Genomic DNA, 21,860 nt, shown 5'->3' with positions numbered 1-21,860 from the left:
ATCAGCATGCACGGCCAGCGGTAAACACCTCTCCACCAGCCAAGACGTGGTAAACCAAGGCAAGAGAAGCAGGAGAGCAACATTTGCACCAGCCTGGGACTGCAGTCAGTCACATCTCACTAACCGCCACAGACGCAGTAACAGCATATTAGGGTTTGCAAGTAAATCTCTGAATTATCACAGCAGAGAAGGGAAGGCTGAACCTCCACCAGAGCACACAAACCACCTGCCTGCCACCCCTGACAGGTGACAATCAATGGCGCCTCCCTTCACAATTTCCCCACCCCATCATTCATCATTTGCATGTGAGCAGAGAAGCAGGAGAAAACATTCCAGGCACAGAGAAACTAAGCCCCCCTCCCATGGTTCGTGGGTACCTGGCAGAAAGCAGTGTTCCTGGCAGAGCACACCAAGAAGCTGCCAGCATGTGCATTAACCCCAGCCCAGGCTGAGAGGGCTCCGTCCAGATCCCCAGAGTGGGCTGAGGCAGGACTACGGCAGGGAAGACCAGGGAGGGGTTTGAGAGATACATACGAAAGGCAGAGGATCCAGCCAGACTTCCGACCTTCCGCACATCGTTATCTAAGGACAGAAGGATGCAGTGTGTTTCAGAGGCAATTCAGAAAACACACCTTCTTAAAGGAATTCTCCCTCTTCCACCCCACCCACGGCGCCAATCAGTCCTATAAAAATAGGGCAATCAAGGAGAAGTGCAAAAAGTAAAATAAACTTGTCTTTTCATATTGGGAATTACCACTATCCATCCCGAACCATGGATAATGTTACATTCTACCATGTACTTCCACTTCGAAAGCCCTGGAAAGGTAAAAGGCTTGTCCAGGGTCCAAAACAGGAGTCAAGACTTGAACCCAGATGCATTTGCTGCACTATCCCAGTGCTTCCCCCACAGGCTATGGCTTGGAAACTGGAATACCTGAGCAGGCAGTGGTCATGATGGCTGGGACACCATAGTAGGTGAAGGCTCCGTTCTCGAAGCGAAGGCCTTCCTTACCAACCTCCACCTCCACTTTACCCTGGAGAAAGAAGGAAGTGTGCAAAGGGTGTGGACGGGCACTTCCAGCTCTATTAGTGACTTCAACCCTAAGCACTTCTGCTCAGATAGTAAGTGGACTTGAAATCTTAACACAGGGGAATGTGAATTCTGACAGGATATGTTTCAGAAACGGCAGCTGCAACTTTAGGAGCCCTTTGCAGTCAATGACTTGCTTAATGCATAAAATAGCATCTGTCATGAGCATCCAAGCTTTCCTGGCACACCGTAATAACTCTTCCATGATGTGGGTCCAGGCTGGGCCAGGACCCCGTGTAGCGCCCCACTGATTTGGTCTGAGATTAGACTGTCTCTAAGTCTGGTTGAGGATAAAGCCTGATTCTGTGAGAAGCTTCTTTAATTCATCACCATTAATAATGATCCATAATATGCAGCATTCAGTGCGCTTGAAACCTTGGATGTGCACTGCATGGATTCTTTTTTTTTTTTTTTTTTTTTGTCTTTTTGCTATTTCTTGGGCCGCTCCCTCGGCATATGGAGGTTCCCAGGCTAGGGGTCCAATCGGAGCTGTAGTCTCTGGCCTACGCCAGAGCCACAGCAACGCAGGATCCGAGCTGCGTCTGCAACCTATACCACAGCTCACGGCAACGCCGGATCATTAACCCACTGAGCAAGTGCAGGGACCGAACCCGCAACCTCATGGTTCCTAGTCGGATTCGTTAGCCACTGCGCCACGACGGGAACTCCCACTGCATGGATTCTCATTCAATCCATCCCACACCCTGTGAGGCCTCAACTATTTATATCTCCAGTTTACAGATGAATCAATATTGTGGCTCAGAGAGGTTAAATAACTCAGTCAAGGTTAGTTGGAAAGTAGTAACATTGGAATTTTAAAGTTAGATCTTTCCAATTTCTAAACCTGTACTCTTGACATTACATTTTATACCTCCAAGTTTTATTTGAAAATGGTTAAATATATAGTAGGCCTAAGACTCTGTGTTTGTTGTGTTATATAAAAAATGTAATAGGACCCTTCTCAGGTTCCAACAATAAAGAATGTGACTCCATTTTTGGAGAAGAGGGCATTTTATTGAGGCTCTCTGGAAGGATGGGTGTGAGGCACACTACCATGGCCAGGCAGACAGGCTGCAGGTGGACTGTATCAGAGAGGTCCTTTCTAAGATGTGAGTTTAATTAAGACTTTAAAGGAGTTTCCACTATGGCTCAGTGAGTTAAGAACCTGACATAGTGTCCATGAGGATGCACGTTCAATCCATGGCCTCGCTCAATGGATTAAGAATCTAATGTTGCCATGGGAGTTCCTACTGTAGCTCAGCGGTAATGAACCTGACTAGTAGCCATGAGGGCACAGGTTCGATCCCTGGCCTTGCTCAGTGGGTTAAGGATCCAGGGTTGCTGTGAGCTGTGGTGTCGATTGCAGACACAGCTTGGATCTGGTCTTGCTGTGGTTATTGTGCAGACCTGCAGCTGCAGCTCCAATTTGACCCCTAGCCTGGAAACTTCCATATGCCATAGGTATGGCTCTAAAAGGACAAAAAAAAAAAAAAAGGAATCTAGTGTTGCCACAAGCTGCTTTGTAGGTTGCAGGTATGGCTCAGATCTGGTGTTGCTGTGGCTGTGGTGTAGGCTGGCAGCTGCAGCTTCAATTCAACCACTAGCCTGGGAACTTCCATATGCCACGGGTGCAGCAGTAAAAAAAAAAAAAAAAAACCTTTAAGACAATCACTGTATTTAGGGCTCACCAGATTCTGTAGGGATGAGATGGGGAGTACCGACAGAGCTAATGGTGGAGGCAGGCCAGGTCTCCAGCTCTACCCAGTGCTGGAACCATGCCTGACACTTACTTACTGGCCTATCCAGGCACCCAGGGCAGAAGGTGACTGTACTTATATGAGTGTTGGAAAGATGCTGCACCTCTTTCATCTGCCCATTTATTCCCTTCCCAGTCCCTTTAAGGAGAAGATGAAGGGGCTGCAAAGGGTGAAGTGTGGCAGAAAGAGTGGATGTGCTCTGTGTGCCTCCAGAGAGTGCCGTCAGAGAGGGTGAGATTTCAGCTCGACCGAGAGACAGGCTTGAAACAAGAGGTGTCTGAAGTTTGGGAGGCAGTGCCCAGGTCTATTCCCAGGCATGGCCAAGCAGAGACAAGGTGTTAGGGATGCTGCAGGGCAGCAAGTTCGGCAACAGAACCCTGCTGCTGGCAGGTACCTACTGCACCACATCACCAACATCACTGGTGTCAGACTAAATGCCATCAAGATCCCACCACTCCAGGACGCCCGCCACTCACACCCATCCCCTTCTGTGGGTCATGGACAAATGCCCACCCTAATCAGCCCTGCTCCCTGGGCAGCCAGCTGAGCCTTGGAATGTGGCACAGAGGTGGCAAGGCCAATCCTCTCCAGCCATGAGATGTCCTTGTCTTGCCCTTGGAAAGTCCGTGGCTTTCCCACTTACCTGCAGAAGCAGCACAAAGTAGTCCACGGGGCGGTTGCGCTGGTAGAGGTAGTGTTCTGGGGCCTTCTTGTTCTTCTCATCAAACTTCAGCTCCTGGATCACGTTAGGATGTTTTAGGAGCCTGAGCAGGATCTTCTCCGAGAGGTACAGAGACTTAAAGGGCTCCACTTCTAGGGGAGAGTGAGAGGCAGGAGGAATCAGCAGCTGGGAAGAGTCAAAAGTGGGCATGACCTGGCCATTCGCGTTCCCAGGTACCAAGCTGGACGGGTTCCTGCAACTCCCTTGGGTGGGGGGATCTTAAACCCAAGTGTGCACCTTCCCCGTGCCCTCTGGGGATGTCTGTCCCTGCACTGGCACCTCAAGAGAAATAGGTCATCATTTCAGCAATGTCAGTTTTGTTATTAGTCTTCTCCTTGATTTTACTTAAAGCTGCACATAGACAAAAAAGAAGACAATCTTGCCATTTGTGACAACATGGATGAAACTGGAGACATAGCGACATAGGCTAGACACAGAGGGACAAATACTAAATGATACCACTTTAGGATGACTCTAACATAGTCAAATTTGGAGTTCTCTTCATGGCTTTGTGGTTAATGAACCCGACTAGTATCCATGAGGATGTGGGTTTGATCCCTGGCCTCACCCAATGGGTTAAGGATCTGGCATTGCCTTGAGCTGTGGTGTAGATCACAGACACAGCTTGGATCCTGTGTTGCTGTGGCTGTGGTGTAGGCCAGCAGCTGTAGCTCCGATTTGACCCTTAGCCTGGGAACCTCCATATGCCGCGGGTGCGGCCCTAAAAAGACAAAAGACAAAATAAAATAAAATAAAAATTGTCAAATTCATAGAAGCAGAGAGTAGAATCGACTGGTAGAGGGGGTAATGAGGAGGTATTAGTCAAAGGGTACAGAGCGTCAGTTATGCCAGATGAATAAATCCTAGCAGTCTACTGCATAGCCCAGAGAGCCTATAGTTAGCAATACTTACTGCATACTTACACATTTGCTAAGACAGCAGATCTTTTGTTACCACACACATCACACACACACACACAAACACACAAATTATAAATAAAGAGTGAGAGGAAACTTTTGGAGGCAATGGGTATGTTTATAGTGCAGATGGTGATGATGGTTTTATGGGTATATGCTTATCTCCAAACGGGTCAAGTCGTATAATTAAATATGTACTATTTTTTGTATGTCAATCATGCCTCAATAAAGTGGTTTAAAAAAAAAAGAGAGTTGGACATGGATAAGCAAGCCATGTGAACATGGCTAAAAAGGCTTTAAAGCTATAAGCAAATGAAATACAGAGAACTTAATCTGACTTCTTTGTATGACATCTATCTGTGGAATGAAATGAAATTCCAAGTTAACAGAAACAATTATGTAAGTGGGAGGTTCTCAATAGTGAGAAGCATTATTGCATCATATTTACATATTAATAGATGTTATTACATATCATATTATGTTACATGATGTTTTACTATACCACTACTATTATATTATATTACAGTATATCATTATAATAACAGAGCTGCTTTGTTCTAGAAAATCAGACAGCCTGGAATTTCCTATTTCAAGATTCCAGGATTCACAGTCCACATTTATATTTGAAAGACTCATAGCTCACAGGGCTACGTGGTCCCTGGAGGGTCCTGGGCTCCTCGGCCTTTGTGCTTGGGCAGGACATCGTCTTCCCCTCCCCAATGAAGCCCCTGGGGCACCCCAACTCCTGCCAGGAAGCAGGTGGAGGAAGGGAATAGTGCAGCAGTGGATTCCCCAGCTCTTTTCTCGAGTAGAAGAGAGAAAGCCAAGTTGTGTTGTACTCACTTCCCCTAGAGGATCAGCCCTGAGGCTGAAAACCACAGTGTGTGGCATCCAGTCACCTCATCCAAGAGAACCTCCTCTGTTGGAACAGTGGTTCTCAGTCCCGGCATGGGAATTGGGTCGCAAGGTACTAAAAAGAATTGGTGCCTGGGCCTCTGGGTGGAGACACGGGCAGGCAGAGCCCTCATACCTGTGGCCATGAAGCGGTGCGTGGCCAGCAGAAGCTGCGGAGAGATCTTCACCCTCATCTCCGAGTCTGAAAGCTTAAACAAGGAGAAGTCGTGCCGCTTCCTCTCCCGGTGCGGGACCCTCTGCTTTTTCCGATTGTCAGCTGTGGGGACAGGGGACAGACTGCAGCTCTCTCAGAATCCTTGCTGATTTTTTGAGCTTGTCCCAGAATCACCTGGGACAGACCCTTTGGGACCATGGGGATTTCTGTGAAGTGTCAACTGGAGGTGACATGCCATCTCTTTCCCAGGGAATGGAAGGATGCTGAGTCTCAGGGTTGTCTGCACTGAGGTGGTGAAAAGTGGAAAAGGGGAAACACTGGCCTGAGGTTCCCAAGTTCAGGTTTCTGGGGCTGGCTTCCCCCCGCTTAGGGGCAGTGCAACCTCTCCAAGCATCAGAGCGTTTGTGTGTTTCAATCTACACAGGGTTAGTGATTCATCATAACTCTTTTGCTCATCTCCGACAGCTATTATGATACTCCAACCAGAACGTATCTGTGACATGCTTACAAAAAGGTGCTCAAACACGAGGGACTTGCATTCTTCACATCAAGGGCTTTGGTAGAGCCCAGGGGGCTTCTGCTCCTGCCCTTCTCCTATCCCCAGAGCTGGGCTCACCTGGTCTCTTTCTGCTGACTTAAACCACACTCTGAGCAGTACCTGAAGCATACCACCCAAGGGAGGAGGGCGGCCACCCCCTCTTGCCACTCATCATTCTCCTGCTTCAACCCCAGCCCCTCCACGGGGAGAGAACTGGGGCAAAAAAAGGAAAGAAAAAAAGGAAAAAAAATGGGAATATTCTATAATACATAAAGGTGTGTTCTCTGGGGGGGGGGGGGCTCAGGCAGGACTGTTATTATTGATTGGGAAAAATCTCTGCTTTTTCCTCCGTGCCTTTTTTTTTTTTAAGCTGTCTTAAAAACATATGTTTGCAAGGGGTAAGGGGAATGTTTTCTTTGGGCATGTCTCTTTTGCTTTCCCTTAGTTTTGAGTAAAATTTTGAAACTTTAGCCTCTCTTAACTAAGGAGAGCAGACTAAGGGATTTGGGTTTTTCCAAAGCTGGCCTAGAGAAAAACAGGGCTGCATGGAACTTTCAGAGAAATAAAAGGGAATGAATACCAGGGACAGAGGTTCCTTTGGACCCCTCCCCCCCCATTCCTATGGAGATTGTTCTGTCACATGATTGGGTTCCATTCTAGAAGGGAGAAAGGTGCCCTCCACTGCATCGCTCTCTTGGGAGCCTGGCTTGGACTCTGGGCCCCGGCTTTAACATTCCTTGTGCCTGGTGGCCACAGTGGTGAGATCCAGGCCCAGCTGTCCTGTAGGTGGGGGTCAAGGGAGAAGCCACACAGTATTCCTGGCTCCTCAGCCTTTTTCACAGCTCTTAAGGAATCATGCCAAAGTGGGAAAAACCTAACCCCCTCCTTTAGAGAGAGGATGATTTAGCAAGAGAGCAGCAAATATACATATTAGACGAGTTTTTTTTCTGAGTAACCTTCTGATTTGCATGGTGTGTTTGTCTAAATATCCCCTCTCCATCCCCCATCAGAATGCCATGGAACATTTCATCACTGGAGAATCTGTCCTCTGATCTCCCTTTTCATTCCTTCTGTTTTAATAGTATTTGGAATATAAAGTTGTTCAAACAAAGGGAAGATCTTACTCATTTAGACCACTGTCACTTCTATCAACCACTTCATTTTACTGTAAATATTTTCCCCAATGTGTCTATTGAGACATTTGGGAATCCTAACTCAAGAGTGATTGGCAGGGGAGTTCCCTGGTAGCTTGGTGGGTTAAGGATCTAGCATTGTCACTGCTGTGGCTCTGGTTACTGCTGTGGCGCAGGTTTGATCCCTGGCCTGGGAACATGTCTCAGGCATGGCCAAAATAAACAAAAACAAAAACAAAAAACTAGGAGTAATGGAGAAGGGGATAAAGGAATGGGGGAGGGAGAGATCAACCCCTATCTCAAGAAGACAGGCCTGGCCAGGGCACCGCAGCAAGAGCAGACACTGGGATAGACCTGCCATGTTTTGTCAAGGCCTGGCTCACCTTTTAGGTCTGATCTCTTCTTACCCCCAAGGGAAGCACTCTTTCTGCACCTCACTGCTTTAGAGTCTCAGAGCTCTTCTTCCAGGAGTTAGGCTCTGAACGGCCGCCTCTGGCAAACTAAAGCCAGGAGTCTGGAATGGGTTATCTGAGGGGGGATGTGGGACTGCTGTCCTAGGCAATGAATTTCGGAGAAGGACTCACTTCCTGGCCGAGGGACTCCCATGGATTTACATAACACTCCCATCCCAGAGGAAAGCGGCCTTTGTAACATTCACAGGCAAAGCTTTGATAAGGCTCAGTAGCCAAAAGCAACTATCTGCTTGGAGTCCACCCTGTTCCTGAGGGGGAGTGTGAAGGAGGGTGAGGAGGCCAGAAAGGAGGGAGGTGGGAAGGGAGGAGGAGAAACTAGGCAGTAGGGCTGCAAATGCACAAGGGACAAGAGCAGCGTCTCAAAGGGCAACTTAGGAGTTCCCGTTGTGGCTCAGTGGTTAAAGAATCCAGTTAGGAACCATGAGGTTGTGGGTTCGACCCCTGGCCTTCCTCAGTGGGTTAAGGATCCAGAGTTGCCATGAGCTGCAGTGTAGGTCGCAGACTCGGCTTGGATCTGCCGTTGCTGTGGCTCTGGTGTAGGCCAGAGGCTCCAGCTCCGATTCGACCCCATATGGGAACCTTCATATGCTGCAGATGTGGCCCTAAAAAGACAAAAGACAATAAAATAAAAAATAAATAAAATAAAAAAATAAATAAAAGGGCAACTTAAAAGTTTGGCTTAGGTCGTGGTGGGCGACCTCATGCATCTCCACTGCACACTGCTGTTTTGGGTGAGTGGGTCATAAGTGGAACCCCAGAAGATGCTGGAGTCTGCGTGTAGGTGGACAAAGAGACAAACCAGGAACAGCACGAGGGCAGAGAGGTCGGCTGAGATGCACTTTATCCTTTGGTTCCTTTCCCATCCAAAGGCCAGGAGGTCTCATTTTTATTGACTTGGCTCTCTTCCTGAAGGTTCCCTCTTGATAAACACTTAGCTAGCACACTCTCAGTGACTCAGGGGTGATTCGGGCCAGGGCATCTTGCCGTGCCAGGCCCTGGTGGGAGGGGGCCGACCCAAAGCAATGCCTGGGGCTTGTCCTAACTCCCTTTCACACAGTCCACCAAACCAAGCCAGCTCTGAGAATGTCAGAGGAAAACACGATGACCTTGGACAACAGCCAAGGCCGTGCACTTACTGTAGAGGTCCGTTTCATCCAGGATCTCCGACTTGATGATCTCCTCTATGATATCCTCCAGTGTGACAATGCCCATCACCTCGTAGAAGGGGTCCCCTTCTCCCTCATTATTCACCCGCTGCACAATGGCCAGGTGAGATTTTCCTGGAGACAGAGGAAGTCACAGTTAAGCATCTGGGACAAGAGGACTAACTTTCATTCTTTCTTTTTTTTTTTTTTTTTTTTTTTTTCTTTCTTTCTTTCTTTCTTTCTTTCTTTCTTTCTTTCTTTCTTTCTTTCTTTCTTTCTTTCTTTTTCTTTCCTTCCTTTCTTCCTTCCTTCCTTCCTTCCCTCTTTTTGGCTTTTTAGGGCCAAAGGTTTGACATATGGAAGTTCCCAGGCTATGAGTTGAACTGAAGCTACGGTTGCTGGCCTACACCCCAGTCACAGTAACGCTGGATCTGAGCCGAGTCTGTGACCTACAACACAGCTTACGGCGACGTCAGATTCTTAACCACTGAGCAAGGCCAGGGATCAAACATGAGTCCTCATGGCTACTAGTCAGGTTTGTTACCATTGAACCACAACGGGAACTCCCAGAGAACTTTTCTTTTGAGAAAAATATATTAAGTTGCTCTCTAACCAATTTTGGGACTGAACCCATCCCAGGACCTCTTTAAAATACGAAGTTTGTGTACAAGCTCTTATAATTGCAAACTTCACACTTTTATATCGCTGTCTCTTTTTAAGAGAGTTACCTGATATACACAAAGCCATTTAAATGTTTTTTCTCCTTAACTTTCATATAATGGCAAGTATATCCAAGCTGAAGGAGATGAATAATCTAATCGAAAGACCAAGAATTTGGAGACGGAAGAATTAGGTTAGAAGCCTTTCCCTTTCTGCAAACTCTCTTGTCCCTCACCCCCTAACTATCCCAGGTATTATCTGTGCACCTGACCCTGGACAAATCATTTAACTTGTACAGAGTCTCAGTCTTCTTATCCAGAATTAGGGAATAATACCAGGATGGCAATTTTATTTTATTGTCTTTTTTTGGGTCTGAAACAAAAATGGTGGGCATGATGTCATTCAAGACAACTTTAATGGGCTTTCTGCTCTTTAATAGAACCTTAAAAAGTACATGATTTAGCTTTTTTTTTTTTTTTTTAGGGGCTCTAAGTCCCCAGGCTAGGGGTCAAATTAGAGCTGCACCTGCTGGCCTACACAACAGCCACAGCAACTCAGGATCCAAGCAGCATCTGCAACCTACATCACACACAGCTCACGGCAATGCCGAATCCTTAACCCACTGATCCAGGCCAGGGATGGAACCTGCATCCTTATAGGTGCTAGTCAGATTTGTTCCTGCTGAGCCACGACAGGAACTCTCAGTATGGCAATTTTAAAACACGGCCCCTAACTTCTTTGATACACCTCTCGTTGAGAGGTGTATGGTCTAATCCCCTTCCCTGGAATCTGGGCAGGCTTGTGACTGCTTCATACAGTACGGAAAAGGGAAGGCGTACTATGAAGCTTCTAAGCCTGGCTCGTAAAAGGCTTGTGGCTTCTGCTGCAGAAACACTCTAAGAAGTCTGACCACTTGTAGGTGCCTCTGGTAGGTGCTTAGGTGACAGCCCCAGCTGAGCCTGGCCTTTTAACCATCCATCAAAGTCCCAGACAGGTTAGTGAACAAACCATCTTGGCAGTGGACCCTGCCCTACCCACTGGAGTCCTCCCCAGCCATCCAAGATGTTTCTAGCTGTGGGGCACAGTCACAGCAAAGCAGAGATAAGCCATTCCCAGTGTACTTTGAACTTCTGACTCACAGAATCTGTGAGCATCATAAAATGGTTGTTGTCTTACGCTTCCGAGTTTTGGGGTGGCTTGATAGGGGCAACGGTAACTAGGACAACCAGTATCCATAGGTGACAGTAGAGCTCAAATGACCTACTGAATGTGTGAAAGTGCTTTGTAAACTATAACGTGTCTAGGCAGTTAGTTTTTTTTTTTTTTTTTTTTTTGGCTTTTAGGGCCACACCCATGGCATATGGAGGTTCCCAGGCTAGGAGTCAAATGGAGCTACAGCTGCCGGCCTACGCTACAGCCACAGCAACTCGGGATCCAAGCCACGTCTGCAACCTACACCCCAGCTCATGGCAACTCCGGATCCTTAACCCACCGAGCAAGGCCAGGGACTGAACCTGCCTCCTCATGGTTCCTAGTTGGGTTTGTTAACCACTAAGTCACGAAGGGAACTCTGGCAGTTAATTTTTATTGCCCAACAACTGAATAATAATAGTTAACATTTATTGAGCTCTAACTACATGGCAGGCACTACATGTATTGATTCACTTAATCCTCTTAACAACCCCTGCGACAAGTACCACTATTATTCCTATTTTACAAGTGAAAGAACTGAGCACAGATTGGTTAAGCAACATGCCTACAGTTACTCAGCCCATAAGCAGCGGACCTGGATTGTGAACCCAGGTAACCGGGTTCAGTCTTAACCCAGGGACTGAGTCTTAACCAATAGTCTGGCTTCACCTTGGTTTGTTTTCATCTGCTAATAGATGTGTTTCCTGGACCTGTTTCTAAAATGTAAATCTGGGTGGTTCTTTTCCTTGGCTAAAAGACATTTAAAGAGAATACTAGTGGGAGTTCCCGTCGTGGCTCAGTGGCTAACGAACCCAACTAGGAACCATGAGGTTTCGGGTTCGATCCCTGACCGTGCTCAGTGGGTTAAGGATCTGGTGTTGCCTTGAGCTGTGGTGTAGGTCGCAGACGTGGCTCGGATCCTGCATTGCTATGGCTGTGGCATAGGCAGGCGGCTACAGCTCTGATTTGACCCCTAGCCTGGGAACGTCCATATGCCGCGGGAGCGGCCCTAGAAAAGGTAAAAAGACAAATAAATAAATAAATAAATAAAATACTAGGGTACTGACTCAGATATTATACTTATCCCACCCTCCCCCCAGGAAAAAAAAAAAACTTCATGCCTTACCAGTACTAACCTTTATAAGCTTTTGCTTGGCCATTGCTAAAATATATCAGATAAGAGGAGTAGTTAGTTGGCTAGAGGTATAATTAACTATTAAAATTTAAACACATGAACTTTTGTATCAAATACCTCAAATCTCAAGATAGCTACATATTGGGATTTTTAACAGGAAAGATGGCATTTATATCACTTAAGAACAGTCTCTAATTTCTTTTCCACCTTCAACCTATCTTTCAACTTACTCCCAAACTGATGTGATCATGCTCAAACACCCTCCATGGCTCCCCAGTGTGCACAGACACAAGTCTAGGCTCCTAAGTTTGGCATTATCAAGACGGTCTTTCTAACAGCATGCCCTGCTACATCCTCTGATCACACTGTGCTCCAGGTGCACCAGGTTCCCTCCAGCTCCTCAACTTCCTCCACGTCCACTTTCTGAGTCCTCGCTCACACTGTTTCCTTCTCCCCCTCTCTCTACTGGCTCTTCAAGTTCCAGTTCAGGTGCCAGCTCCTCAAGAAAGCTCTCCCGGATTTGCCCCCTTCTGAATTTGAATCAATCTCTCCTTGCCTGTGTTTCTAAGCCCTTTGTAGCTCCACCAGAGCAATTTATCACAATTTGCTGCTTCTTGTAACTTGCAACATGTGTGTCCTCTACCGGGCCACATTTCTTCCTCAGACCGTAAGCTTCTTCAGGACAAAGGCTCATACGCTTAGACAGGGTTTTCTCCATCCAGCAGGCACCCGATAAGTGCCTGATGAACTGAACTGAGACTGAATAAAAACCCATAGTTGATATGAGATGATATTGAAAGCAGACCCTAAAATCTTAAAAAAAAAAAAAAAATGGAATGTGTTTAACATTTAAATAGCATCAATGGTTCTAAAATTATCCTTTGAAACAACTACATCCTGCCCAATTGGACTGAGGTGTTTTGTAGTTTAAGTTAGATTATGTTGTTAGAATGTGCTCAATTTAAAGTTGTTTTTTTAAACACATGTTCTTAAACTTCTGGTACCTGTTCTCACTTTTCTGCTAACGTGCTAGTAGATGACAAAACAGATCATTAGCATAATGGAAAAAATTGGAAAAGTGCTAACTTAAAATTACTTTCTATAATCAGATAATTTTTAGGATGTGGGGCCCAGAAGGTATATATCTAATAGGGCCATAGTTCCTGTGCCACTGAGATTAGTTCGCATAATGAGATTAAATTAATATTTTATGCTGTTTCACAAAGAGTACCCGTACTTCCATGTGAATATCCACCACTGATCTATATATACCTTATAAAGTCAGTTTGAGGACACACTATGGGATCACCAGGGAATAGAGATTTTTAGATCCTAATTATATAATATTCAAGACAAAGTACTTAGGTAATCTCTTTAGAAACACTTTATAATTCACAATCAGTCTTTACAATTCCCTCAAGTGCCTGTAGAGACCTACAGACAAATGAAGCCATGGTTTCTTGGGGATAGGCTGGAACAGGAATCAGCAATCACACAACCCTGTTCTGAGCTGTCACAGGGACAAGAAAACCAGCTGTTCCCATGACACACATACCTGAGGTCATTCCCTCCAAAAGCCTGGCCTTTACGAGACTTACCTCCTAGTACTCCCCTCTTCCTGGGCCCCAGAAGTGTTGGGGGGCTGTGGAGCTGGGACATAGTAGGTTCATGTCTTTTATTAGAGATCTTATCAACTCCAAGGGATGACTTATGTGCGTTTCAAACTCGTAAACTGGGGAATTGAGGCCTCAAGTTTCATCTTTTTCTGGGCAAAAGCTGGTTTATACTGTGCTTTATTTCTCCTCTCATGGATGAGTAATAGCATCCTAACAGCATCCTTGAGGGAGTTGCTTATATTTCGACTTAATCCCGTCTTCTTTTTTTATGATTTTTATATTTTCCTTATAGTTGATTTATAGTAATCCCCTCTTCTACGAGGTTTTGTGAATGGGAACTGTGGCCTTTTCTGTTGAGCTGTCCCTCTACAGACCAGAATTTCTCAAGGTCCTTCTCATGACTACGGGGGTCCGTTGATAAGTCAGTTTCCTTCCAACTTACCAGAAAAGCAGAATGTCTGTGAAATAATTTAGGCTAATGATGATCATTAACATTTATATAGAACTTAACTATTTGTCAACAGGCTTCATGTAGGATACAGGAGAGTCTCAGAGCTTGTGGAGACATTCCCGAGACTTGTGAGAATCCCTCATTTTGTGAATTAGAAATGTCTGGACAGGTCCCCAGCTTTCTCCAGAATCTACTGAGAGGCAGTAGAAATTGCTAGCTTATGCATGTGTCTTATGCATATTCTTTTTTTTTTTCTCTATGCATATTCTTTTTTTTTTGCTTTTTAGGGCAGCCCCCTCAGCATATGGAGGTTCCCAGGGTAGGGGTCGAATCGGAGCTACAGCCGCCAGTCTACACCACAGCCACAGCAACACAGGATCCCAGCTGCGTCTGTGACCTACACCACAGCTCACAACAATACTGGATCCTTAACCCACTGAGCGAGGCCAGGGATCGAACCTGCGATCTCATGGTTCCTAGTCAGATTCGTTTCTGCTGCACCAGGACAGGAACTCCTCTCTATGCATATTCTTAAGCAAGTTAGCCTCTTGGTTCTTTTCCTTTTTTATTTTTATTTTTTTTTCCCAAGCCATCCCCATAGCATGTGGAAGTTCCTGGGCCAGGGATCAAATCCATGCCACAGTGGTTAAGCCAGATCCTTAACCCACCAAGCTACCAGGGAATTCCAGATTAGCCTTTTTCAACTTCCATTGAAAGATTTTCTCTCATTTGCTGCCCACTTTCCTTGAAGAAGATTTTTTTCCCCCAATTTTTATTTATTTATTTTTTGGTAGCAAAGGGGCTTTATTCTCACTTTCCTATTCCAGAAAGTGTGTTATTTATTTGGAGCTTTCACATATACCCCTCCGAAATGTTCTGAGTCACTTTCAAAATCAAAGCGTGATACACTCCTGACATTCACTTTTCCATCCTCAGGCATGGTGAACTTGAGCACCTAGTTGAAGATCTCTTTCAACTGGAGCTGTGTTGATCTTGGTTGGTCTGTGTGTCTCTCTTCTCCCTCACTTGCATGTGTGTATACATATGTGCCTGCCCACACACAGATAACAGGCACCCCCCCCACACACATACTCTACATAGGCTGCTAACTACCTAATGACATCATCCCTAGGAAAACATCTTCATTATTGACTCTGTGAAGAAGAATTTAGGAGGACTCTGCCTTTAGGATCATTACGGCAAACAATATGGCACATGGAAAACAGCAAGGCTGCGTCGAACTGCTGATGTTAAGGAGCTGCTAAGTGCTTTGCCCGGCACACTCCCAGCCTATTAGGTGAGTCCAAAGCAATTGGCGCCCTGGAAAAATCATCTTTCCATTTGCTAAAAATAGTCCAAGTGACAAACTTTAAGCTTGCTAATTCCAAGGGCCTGCTGCATCTCATTCAGCTATAATGAGGCAAAAGGTAATTCTTTAAATCGAAAACTTGTGAACGTTACCACTTCATGAGGTATTTTTACATGTCCCTTGCCCATACTACTGTGGTGTTGAACACCAACAGATGGGAAATTTCTAGGTTGAGTTGAACGATAAAGAAACAGTGGATTTTATGGCAATGCACTTTCTAAAAATTAAGGCTACATCTGTCTTGCTGTAAAGAGTAATTTTATTCCAGGCTCACTTCTAAACTGGTACATTGGACTCTCTGGCCTCTGGCTTGAAACCCTGCCATGTGCCTGGTGTCCAGCCACAGCGAAAGCCCCAGCCCTGTCCTGATGGCTTGGCTTGCGGACATACCTTCCTGGCTTCTAGAAGCTACAGACTCCTTAAGCCTTGGTTTGCTTCCCTCTAGCCTGGACTACTTCCTCTCAGCCTCTGGTTTACAATCTCTAGCTCCAGTGCTGTCTACAGCCTGATAAGACACAAAGTAGAGAACATGCACCTGTGGCTTGAGCACCGTTTGGACCACACTGTTTGGATGCTTTTAGTTGGACCTGGAGAAGTAATCCTCAGTGAAGCACATAGGGACAGATTATGGGATTAAGTCATAGTTCAGCCCGCCATTAAATAGGGACACCTGGTGAGCCCTTCCACCCCAATGCTCTGGAACAGATTTCACCTAGTTCAATGGTTCTAAAGACACTGGCTTGTACAAAGAATCAGCTGAGAAACAAAGTACACTCGAAAGGCTGGATCCCACGCCCAGAGATTCTGATTTCATTGGTTTGGGATGGGGTCATAGCATTAATAGCTGAAAATGTTCCCCAGGCGATATGAATGTTCAGCTGAGACTGATAACTATTACTCAGTTTAGAGCAGCAGTTCTCAAAATGTGGTCCCTGCACCAGCAGCATGAGCATCACTTGAGAACTTGGTTAGTAATGCAAATACTCAGGCCCCACCCCAGTCCTGGTAAATCAAAATTTCAGGGGGGGTACAGTCCAGTGACCCATGGTTTAATAAGCTTTATGGCTGGTTATGATGCAGGCTAAAGTTTGAAAACCACTGGTTCATGGGTAGGCTCTATGGCACTCTGGTTATTGGTCTGATGGTCTACACTGAGGAAGAGAAATAAGCACTGAGATTTCTAACAAAATCCTTGCCTTTTTGGTATATCTAGTTTAAATCACAAGATGCTAAGAACTCATGAAAAGCTAGGAAAGAACTTCCTAGAACAAAAAGGGTGGTTACATGCAAGCTGATGAACACATTCTCTCATGTCGTGGTGATTATGCTATTTTGGTCTGGGGCAAAGAGTAGTAGCTGACTGTTTAGTGCTGAGCTTGTAAAAGGATTTCTTGTAGCTTTTGCTACCAATTGTAGTTAGAGGTACTGCATTATCTATTAGGCTCTTGGTGTGTCTGAGGTCAATAAAATCTCCCACTACTGAACGTCAAACTCATCTTTGCTATTGCCCCAAGAATTACTGATAGTGCTCTATCTTATTACTACCTGGCATCGACATACCCAAACTACAAGTCAGATTTTTTAGAAGGGTGACTAGGTTTGCAGACATTGTTTTTGAAGCAGTGGTTCTCAATGGAGGCTGATTGCCTCCCATGGAACATCTGGCAATGCTTGCAGACAGTCTGGGTTGTCTGCAGGAGATGCAGTTTGGGTTGGAGCAGGACATGCTACTGGTATCTAGTGGAAAGAGGTCAAGGATGCAGCTAAACATCCTACAATGCCCCGGACTGCCCCACAATAAGGAACGTCAACAGTGCTGAGGTTGGCAACCTTGCTTTAAAAACTAGGAAGTGTGTGGCGGCTGCCATACAAAGCCACTGAGAACGACATTTACAACTTCTTCTCTCCACTCAACTCCGTGAGAGTCCATATTGAGACTGGCCCTGATGGAAGAGTGACGGGCGAAGCTGATGTAGAGTTTGCCACCCACGATGAAGCTGTGGCAGCCATGTCCAAAGACAGGGCCAACACGCAACACAGATACATAGAACTTTTCTTGAGTTCCACAACAGGGGCCAGTAATGGGGCATATAGCAGCCAGATGAGGCAAGGCATGGGGGTGTCAACCCAGTCCACATACAGTGGCCTTGAGAGCCAGTTCATTGAGTGGCTGTTACGGAGCTGCTTATGGTGGCCAGAACAGCATGGGTGGATATGACTAGTTTTGTAGTAGCTTTTGAGTTATTTCAATCACATTTTCACAGGCATCCAACAAGCAATGAAAAGCAGTTATTACTCCAGAGGAAGCTGTGGGACCCATTTTGCACCATGAGTTTGTGAAATCTGGATTAAAAAAAATTACCTCTTCAAAAAAAAAAAAAAAGTTAGGAAGTGGCAGCAGTATCACAACTGGTATTTTGATATTTAAAGGAGTTGAAATATGCTCCCAAAGGTCTTTAATAAATACAGCTTCTAGATGGCCTAGGCACATCCACAGAGAAGAGCTCCCAAGGACCCTGTTAGCATACCTCCTATGCCCAGAAAAAAAAAAGGGAGATAATTGATTCGCGTTCTTTCTCTTTCAAAAATAGCGACAGCACTTTGGTAAGGTAATTGTTCCCAAGATAAAATATAAAAGCTAGGAAGAAAGCTTATTGCTTGGAAATAGAGAACTAAGGAAAGCAGAATCATTTTATGGTTTTATGGTTTCTGACTCATTTATGACCTTCACCTTATAAAATACAGTGGCTTTTGCTTCATTCTTAGTCTCCCTGGTGTCCCTACAGCATCTTTTATTCATTTGGTAGACAGTACTGAGTGCCTCTTCTTTCTTACCTTGGTCTTGGTGACCCTCTACCATTTGAAGTGTGTTCTTTGATCAGCAGCAATGAACTTGTTCAAAATGCACGTTCTTGGGTCACACCCCCGACTTACAGATTCAGGATCCTGGGTGGTGATCCAGATATCTGTTTTAATATCTGGATAAAATATCAGATATCCAGATATCTTTTAATATCAGATATCTAGGGGGGGCCCAGATATCTGTTTTAATGATATTCCAGGTGATTCTTAGATACACTAGAATTTGAGAAGCACTGCTCTTGACACTTGCTATTCAAAGGGTGGCCCTTGGACCAGAAGAAATGGCATTGCCTGGGAGCTTGTGAGAGATGCAGAAGTTTGGTCCCCCATCCCAGCAGTTTGAATTAGGATCTGTATTTCCTTAAGCTCTCTAGGTGGTTTTTATGCATATCTGAGTATGGGAAGAACTGGTCAAGACTACCCTATTTTTCTTTCTTATGTCTCTTAGGACTGACATTTTTCTGTTTCCACTGTGGATTTCTTTACCTTATTCTTACCTAAAGATACGTACTTCTGAAAGGCTTTAGTTCAGTGATTCTCAACCCTGGCTGCATGTGGGAATCACCTAGGGAGCTTTAAAACCTGTCGATACCTGTGTCCCACCCACCAAAGTTCTGATCCAATTGGTGTGGGGGGAGGTCCAGGCATTGGGATGTTGACAACTTCTTCAGGCAACTCCAAGGTGGGCAGTTGCAGTTGAGAACCTCTGCTCCAGTCCTTGATCCTCTGCTCTCCTCTCTCCTCTCTAGAGCTCATCATTTTAACTATCACCACCACATCTTTCCTGAGAACTAAATTTATACCTTAACGTCAATGTCTCTTTTGAATTCTCATCCTGATTTAGACATTTTGATGGAGGTGTCCTCTTGTCAAAATCACTTGTGCAAATAGGAACACGTGACCTTCAAGACCCTATCCCCACTCTGCCCCCTCTCCACCACAGCAAATGGCACTATCAACTCTATAGTCACACAGAGTCATAACCCGAGAATCAATTTTTACCTTCTTCTCCTTTGCTCTTATTTAGAAAAAAAAAAAAAAAATCCCCACTGGGCATGCAGCAATGAATGCAAGGGACAAAACCACTTTCCTCCTGCAGCAGCTTACATTCCAGTATGTGGGGTGAGAGATAATAAGCCAGATAAATATGCAAACGCTATAGCTCCATGCTACAGGAAAAGCAAACAGGGAAGATTGATGGGGAATGTGTGGAGTGAGTGATCAGGTGGTACAGTTTTAGGAAGAGGAGGCCAGGAATGAACTCCCTAAGAAGGTGGTGTTGGAATCTGAAGGCGATGAGATAGGGAACCCCAGGGATATCTGCGGGATATCAGTAGAGCAAGATGCAAAGGCCCTGAGCTGGAAATGTAACCAATGTGCTTGAGGAAAGGCAAGAAGGCCAGTATGGTGGTTGCAGAGTGTGAGAATGGACAGTAGCAGGGGCCAAGGTCAGGGAGGTAAGAGGTGGGGTATGTGCCACAGCAATAGAGCCTGGAAAGCCTTTGGGAAGACTTTGGCTCCTACTCTAAGATAAAGCCATTGTAGAGTTTTGTGTTGCATGTGTGTTTGATTTTGGCAAAAAAGTGATATGATCTGACTTATGTTTTAAAGGAACTCTCTAGTTGCTGTAATGAGTGGACGCAAAGTGGAGGTCTCTGGTGGCTCAGCTGGTTAAGGATCTGACATTGTCATGGCTATGACTACTGTTGTGGTTCAGATTCGATTCCTGGCCCAGGAATGTCTGCATGCTGTGGATGTGGGGGAAAAAATGGATACGAAGTGGGCAGAGGTGGAAGCCAAGAGTCCTCACAGAACGCTCTGGCATCCTTTGAGTGAGAGATGGCTGGTAGCTTGAATTGGAATGGTTGTGGTGGAAGAAGTGAAATGTAGACAGATTTTCTATAGATGTTAAAGGCAGAGCCCACATGAGGATCTGGATGTGGGGCAAGAAAGAGAAGTTTTGGCCTGAACGACTGGAAGAATGGAACTGCAATTTAGGGAGTTTTGGAATATTGTGCAAGGTGTAGGTTCAGCAAAGAGAGCAGAAGCTCAATTTTGGAGAGTTAAAAGTTTGAGATGCCTTTTTGATCTCCAAGTAGAGATGTCAAGTGGCAGTTGGAAATAGAACTCTGGAGTTCATGTAAATGACTTGGGGAGAATGAACAAAATAACCAAGGGAGTGAGAGTAGACAAAGAGACTCATTTCTCAGTCCTGGGCACTCCAACATTTAGAGATTACAGAAACGAGACATGCATGCCACAAGAATGTGAGCATCTGCTATTGGTAGGTCAATATAAGTGAACAGGATGTAGGAGGAACAGTAAAAGAGACTGAGAAGGAGTTCCCGTCGTGGCGCAGTGGTTAACGAATCCGACTAGGAACCGTGAGGTTTCGGGTTCGGTCCCTGCCCTTGCTCAGTGGGTTAACGATCCAGCGTTGCCATGAGGTGTGGTGTAGGTTGCAGACGCGGCTCGGATCCTGCATTGCTGTGGCTCTGGCGTAGACTGGTGGCTACGGCTCCGATTGGACCCCTAGCCTGGGAATCTCCATATGCCGCGGAAGCGGCCCAAGAAATAGCAAAAAAAAAAAAAAAAAAAAAAAAGACTGAGAAGACTTCAAAAGGTAAGAAAGTTTCATATTCGCCTTCTAATTGCAAGTGTATAGTCCTTAATTTCCATGCCCTCATCATATCCTAGGCAACTGCACTAATAACCATCCTATTAGTTTTTTCCTGTTCTAATCCATCCTATTCAATAAAACCAGACTGACTACCCCCAAACACTACTTTTATGAGGTCATTTCCCATCTCAATAACATGGACTGGTTACCAGGGAGGAGCGTTTCTGAACTCTTCCTGCCATTAGAGGTCTCTAGGGTTTGGGGTATATCTTGCCTTCTTTCCCACTATTCTCTCAAAATAGATTGTGCTTGTTCCCCATTCAGAAAATAACTGGTTCAAGGATACTCAGCCAAATAAACGGTGGAGTAAAAATTTGAACTTGGGGGACTGCAGGGGACCTACCGAGTTAGGGTTTGTGGAGGCTTTGAGAGAAACTAAATGAGACTGGATATGTTAACCACAGGCCTCTCGGGCACAGATCTGGTTTTGGAGGCTGCCGGTGGGGCCGGTTTGACTCTCTTCAGGTTCAAGCTAAACGTTACAAGGATCCTCTGCTTAAAAAATCACCATGACCCAGAGTGACTTGGCTAAGCTTTGGCAGATGGTATCATTCTCAGGCCACAAACCAACCTCAGAGATGAGGAAGACACAATGAAAGACAACATAAGGCTGGCCTTCCATCCAAAAGATTGATTAGTTCTGAGCCATCCAGGGGCTATGGTCAAACTTGGCTAGTTCCTAGGAAAAGGGAGATGTGGTCCTGGGCTGGGGGGCTCTATCTGAAGTGAGCCAGACATCTGAGGTGACCTGAAAACTGCCATTTTGAAGGTTCTCATTCCAGGTGAAGAGAGCCTACAGCTACTCCAGTGTTCTTCAGACTATTTCTGATCTAAACCAAGCTGACTCTTAAGAGCACAGGTCAACATCCACTCCATTTTCCAGGTTTTGCCATAATGGTGATGCTATACCTACTGTTCACTGGGTTCATGTGTCATTTCTGGTCTTCATCATCTTTCTGCAAAATGGGGATTATTATTATTAATATGAAGATGAAGAAACTGAGACTCAGAAAAATAAACTGACTCACCCAAGGCCAAGAATCAATTTGTGAT

At 45.4% G+C, this 21,860-nt stretch overlaps 1 protein-coding gene across 4 annotated transcripts in view; it reads right to left on the bottom strand.

Annotated features, from left to right (window-relative positions):
• The window catches only part of CNNM1 (cyclin and CBS domain divalent metal cation transport mediator 1), a 62,362-nt gene that overhangs the window by 24,962 nt on the left and 15,540 nt on the right, over positions 1-21,860 (bottom strand). For all 4 annotated transcript variants that reach the window (XR_002338326.1, XR_002338327.1, XM_021072279.1 and 1 more), the window contains exons 2-6: positions 8,835-8,978; positions 5,516-5,656; positions 3,491-3,660; positions 935-1,034; positions 535-582 (exon numbers count right to left, since the gene is read on the bottom strand). Coding sequence is in view for 2 of the 4 variants with exons in the window: in XM_021072279.1 (XP_020927938.1) it covers positions 535-582; positions 935-1,034; positions 3,491-3,660; positions 5,516-5,656; positions 8,835-8,978 (603 nt within the window). In the remaining 2 variants the exon portion in view is untranslated. The remainder of the gene's footprint in view (positions 1-534; positions 583-934; positions 1,035-3,490; positions 3,661-5,515; positions 5,657-8,834; positions 8,979-21,860) is intronic.

The sequence above is a fragment of the Sus scrofa genome, chromosome 14 (assembly GCF_000003025.6).
Source record: "Sus scrofa isolate TJ Tabasco breed Duroc chromosome 14, Sscrofa11.1, whole genome shotgun sequence".
Lineage (NCBI taxonomy): Eukaryota > Metazoa > Chordata > Mammalia > Artiodactyla > Suidae > Sus > Sus scrofa.
The sequence above is the reverse complement of the archived record's forward strand: the minus strand, read 5'-3'. Positions and strand labels throughout refer to the sequence as shown.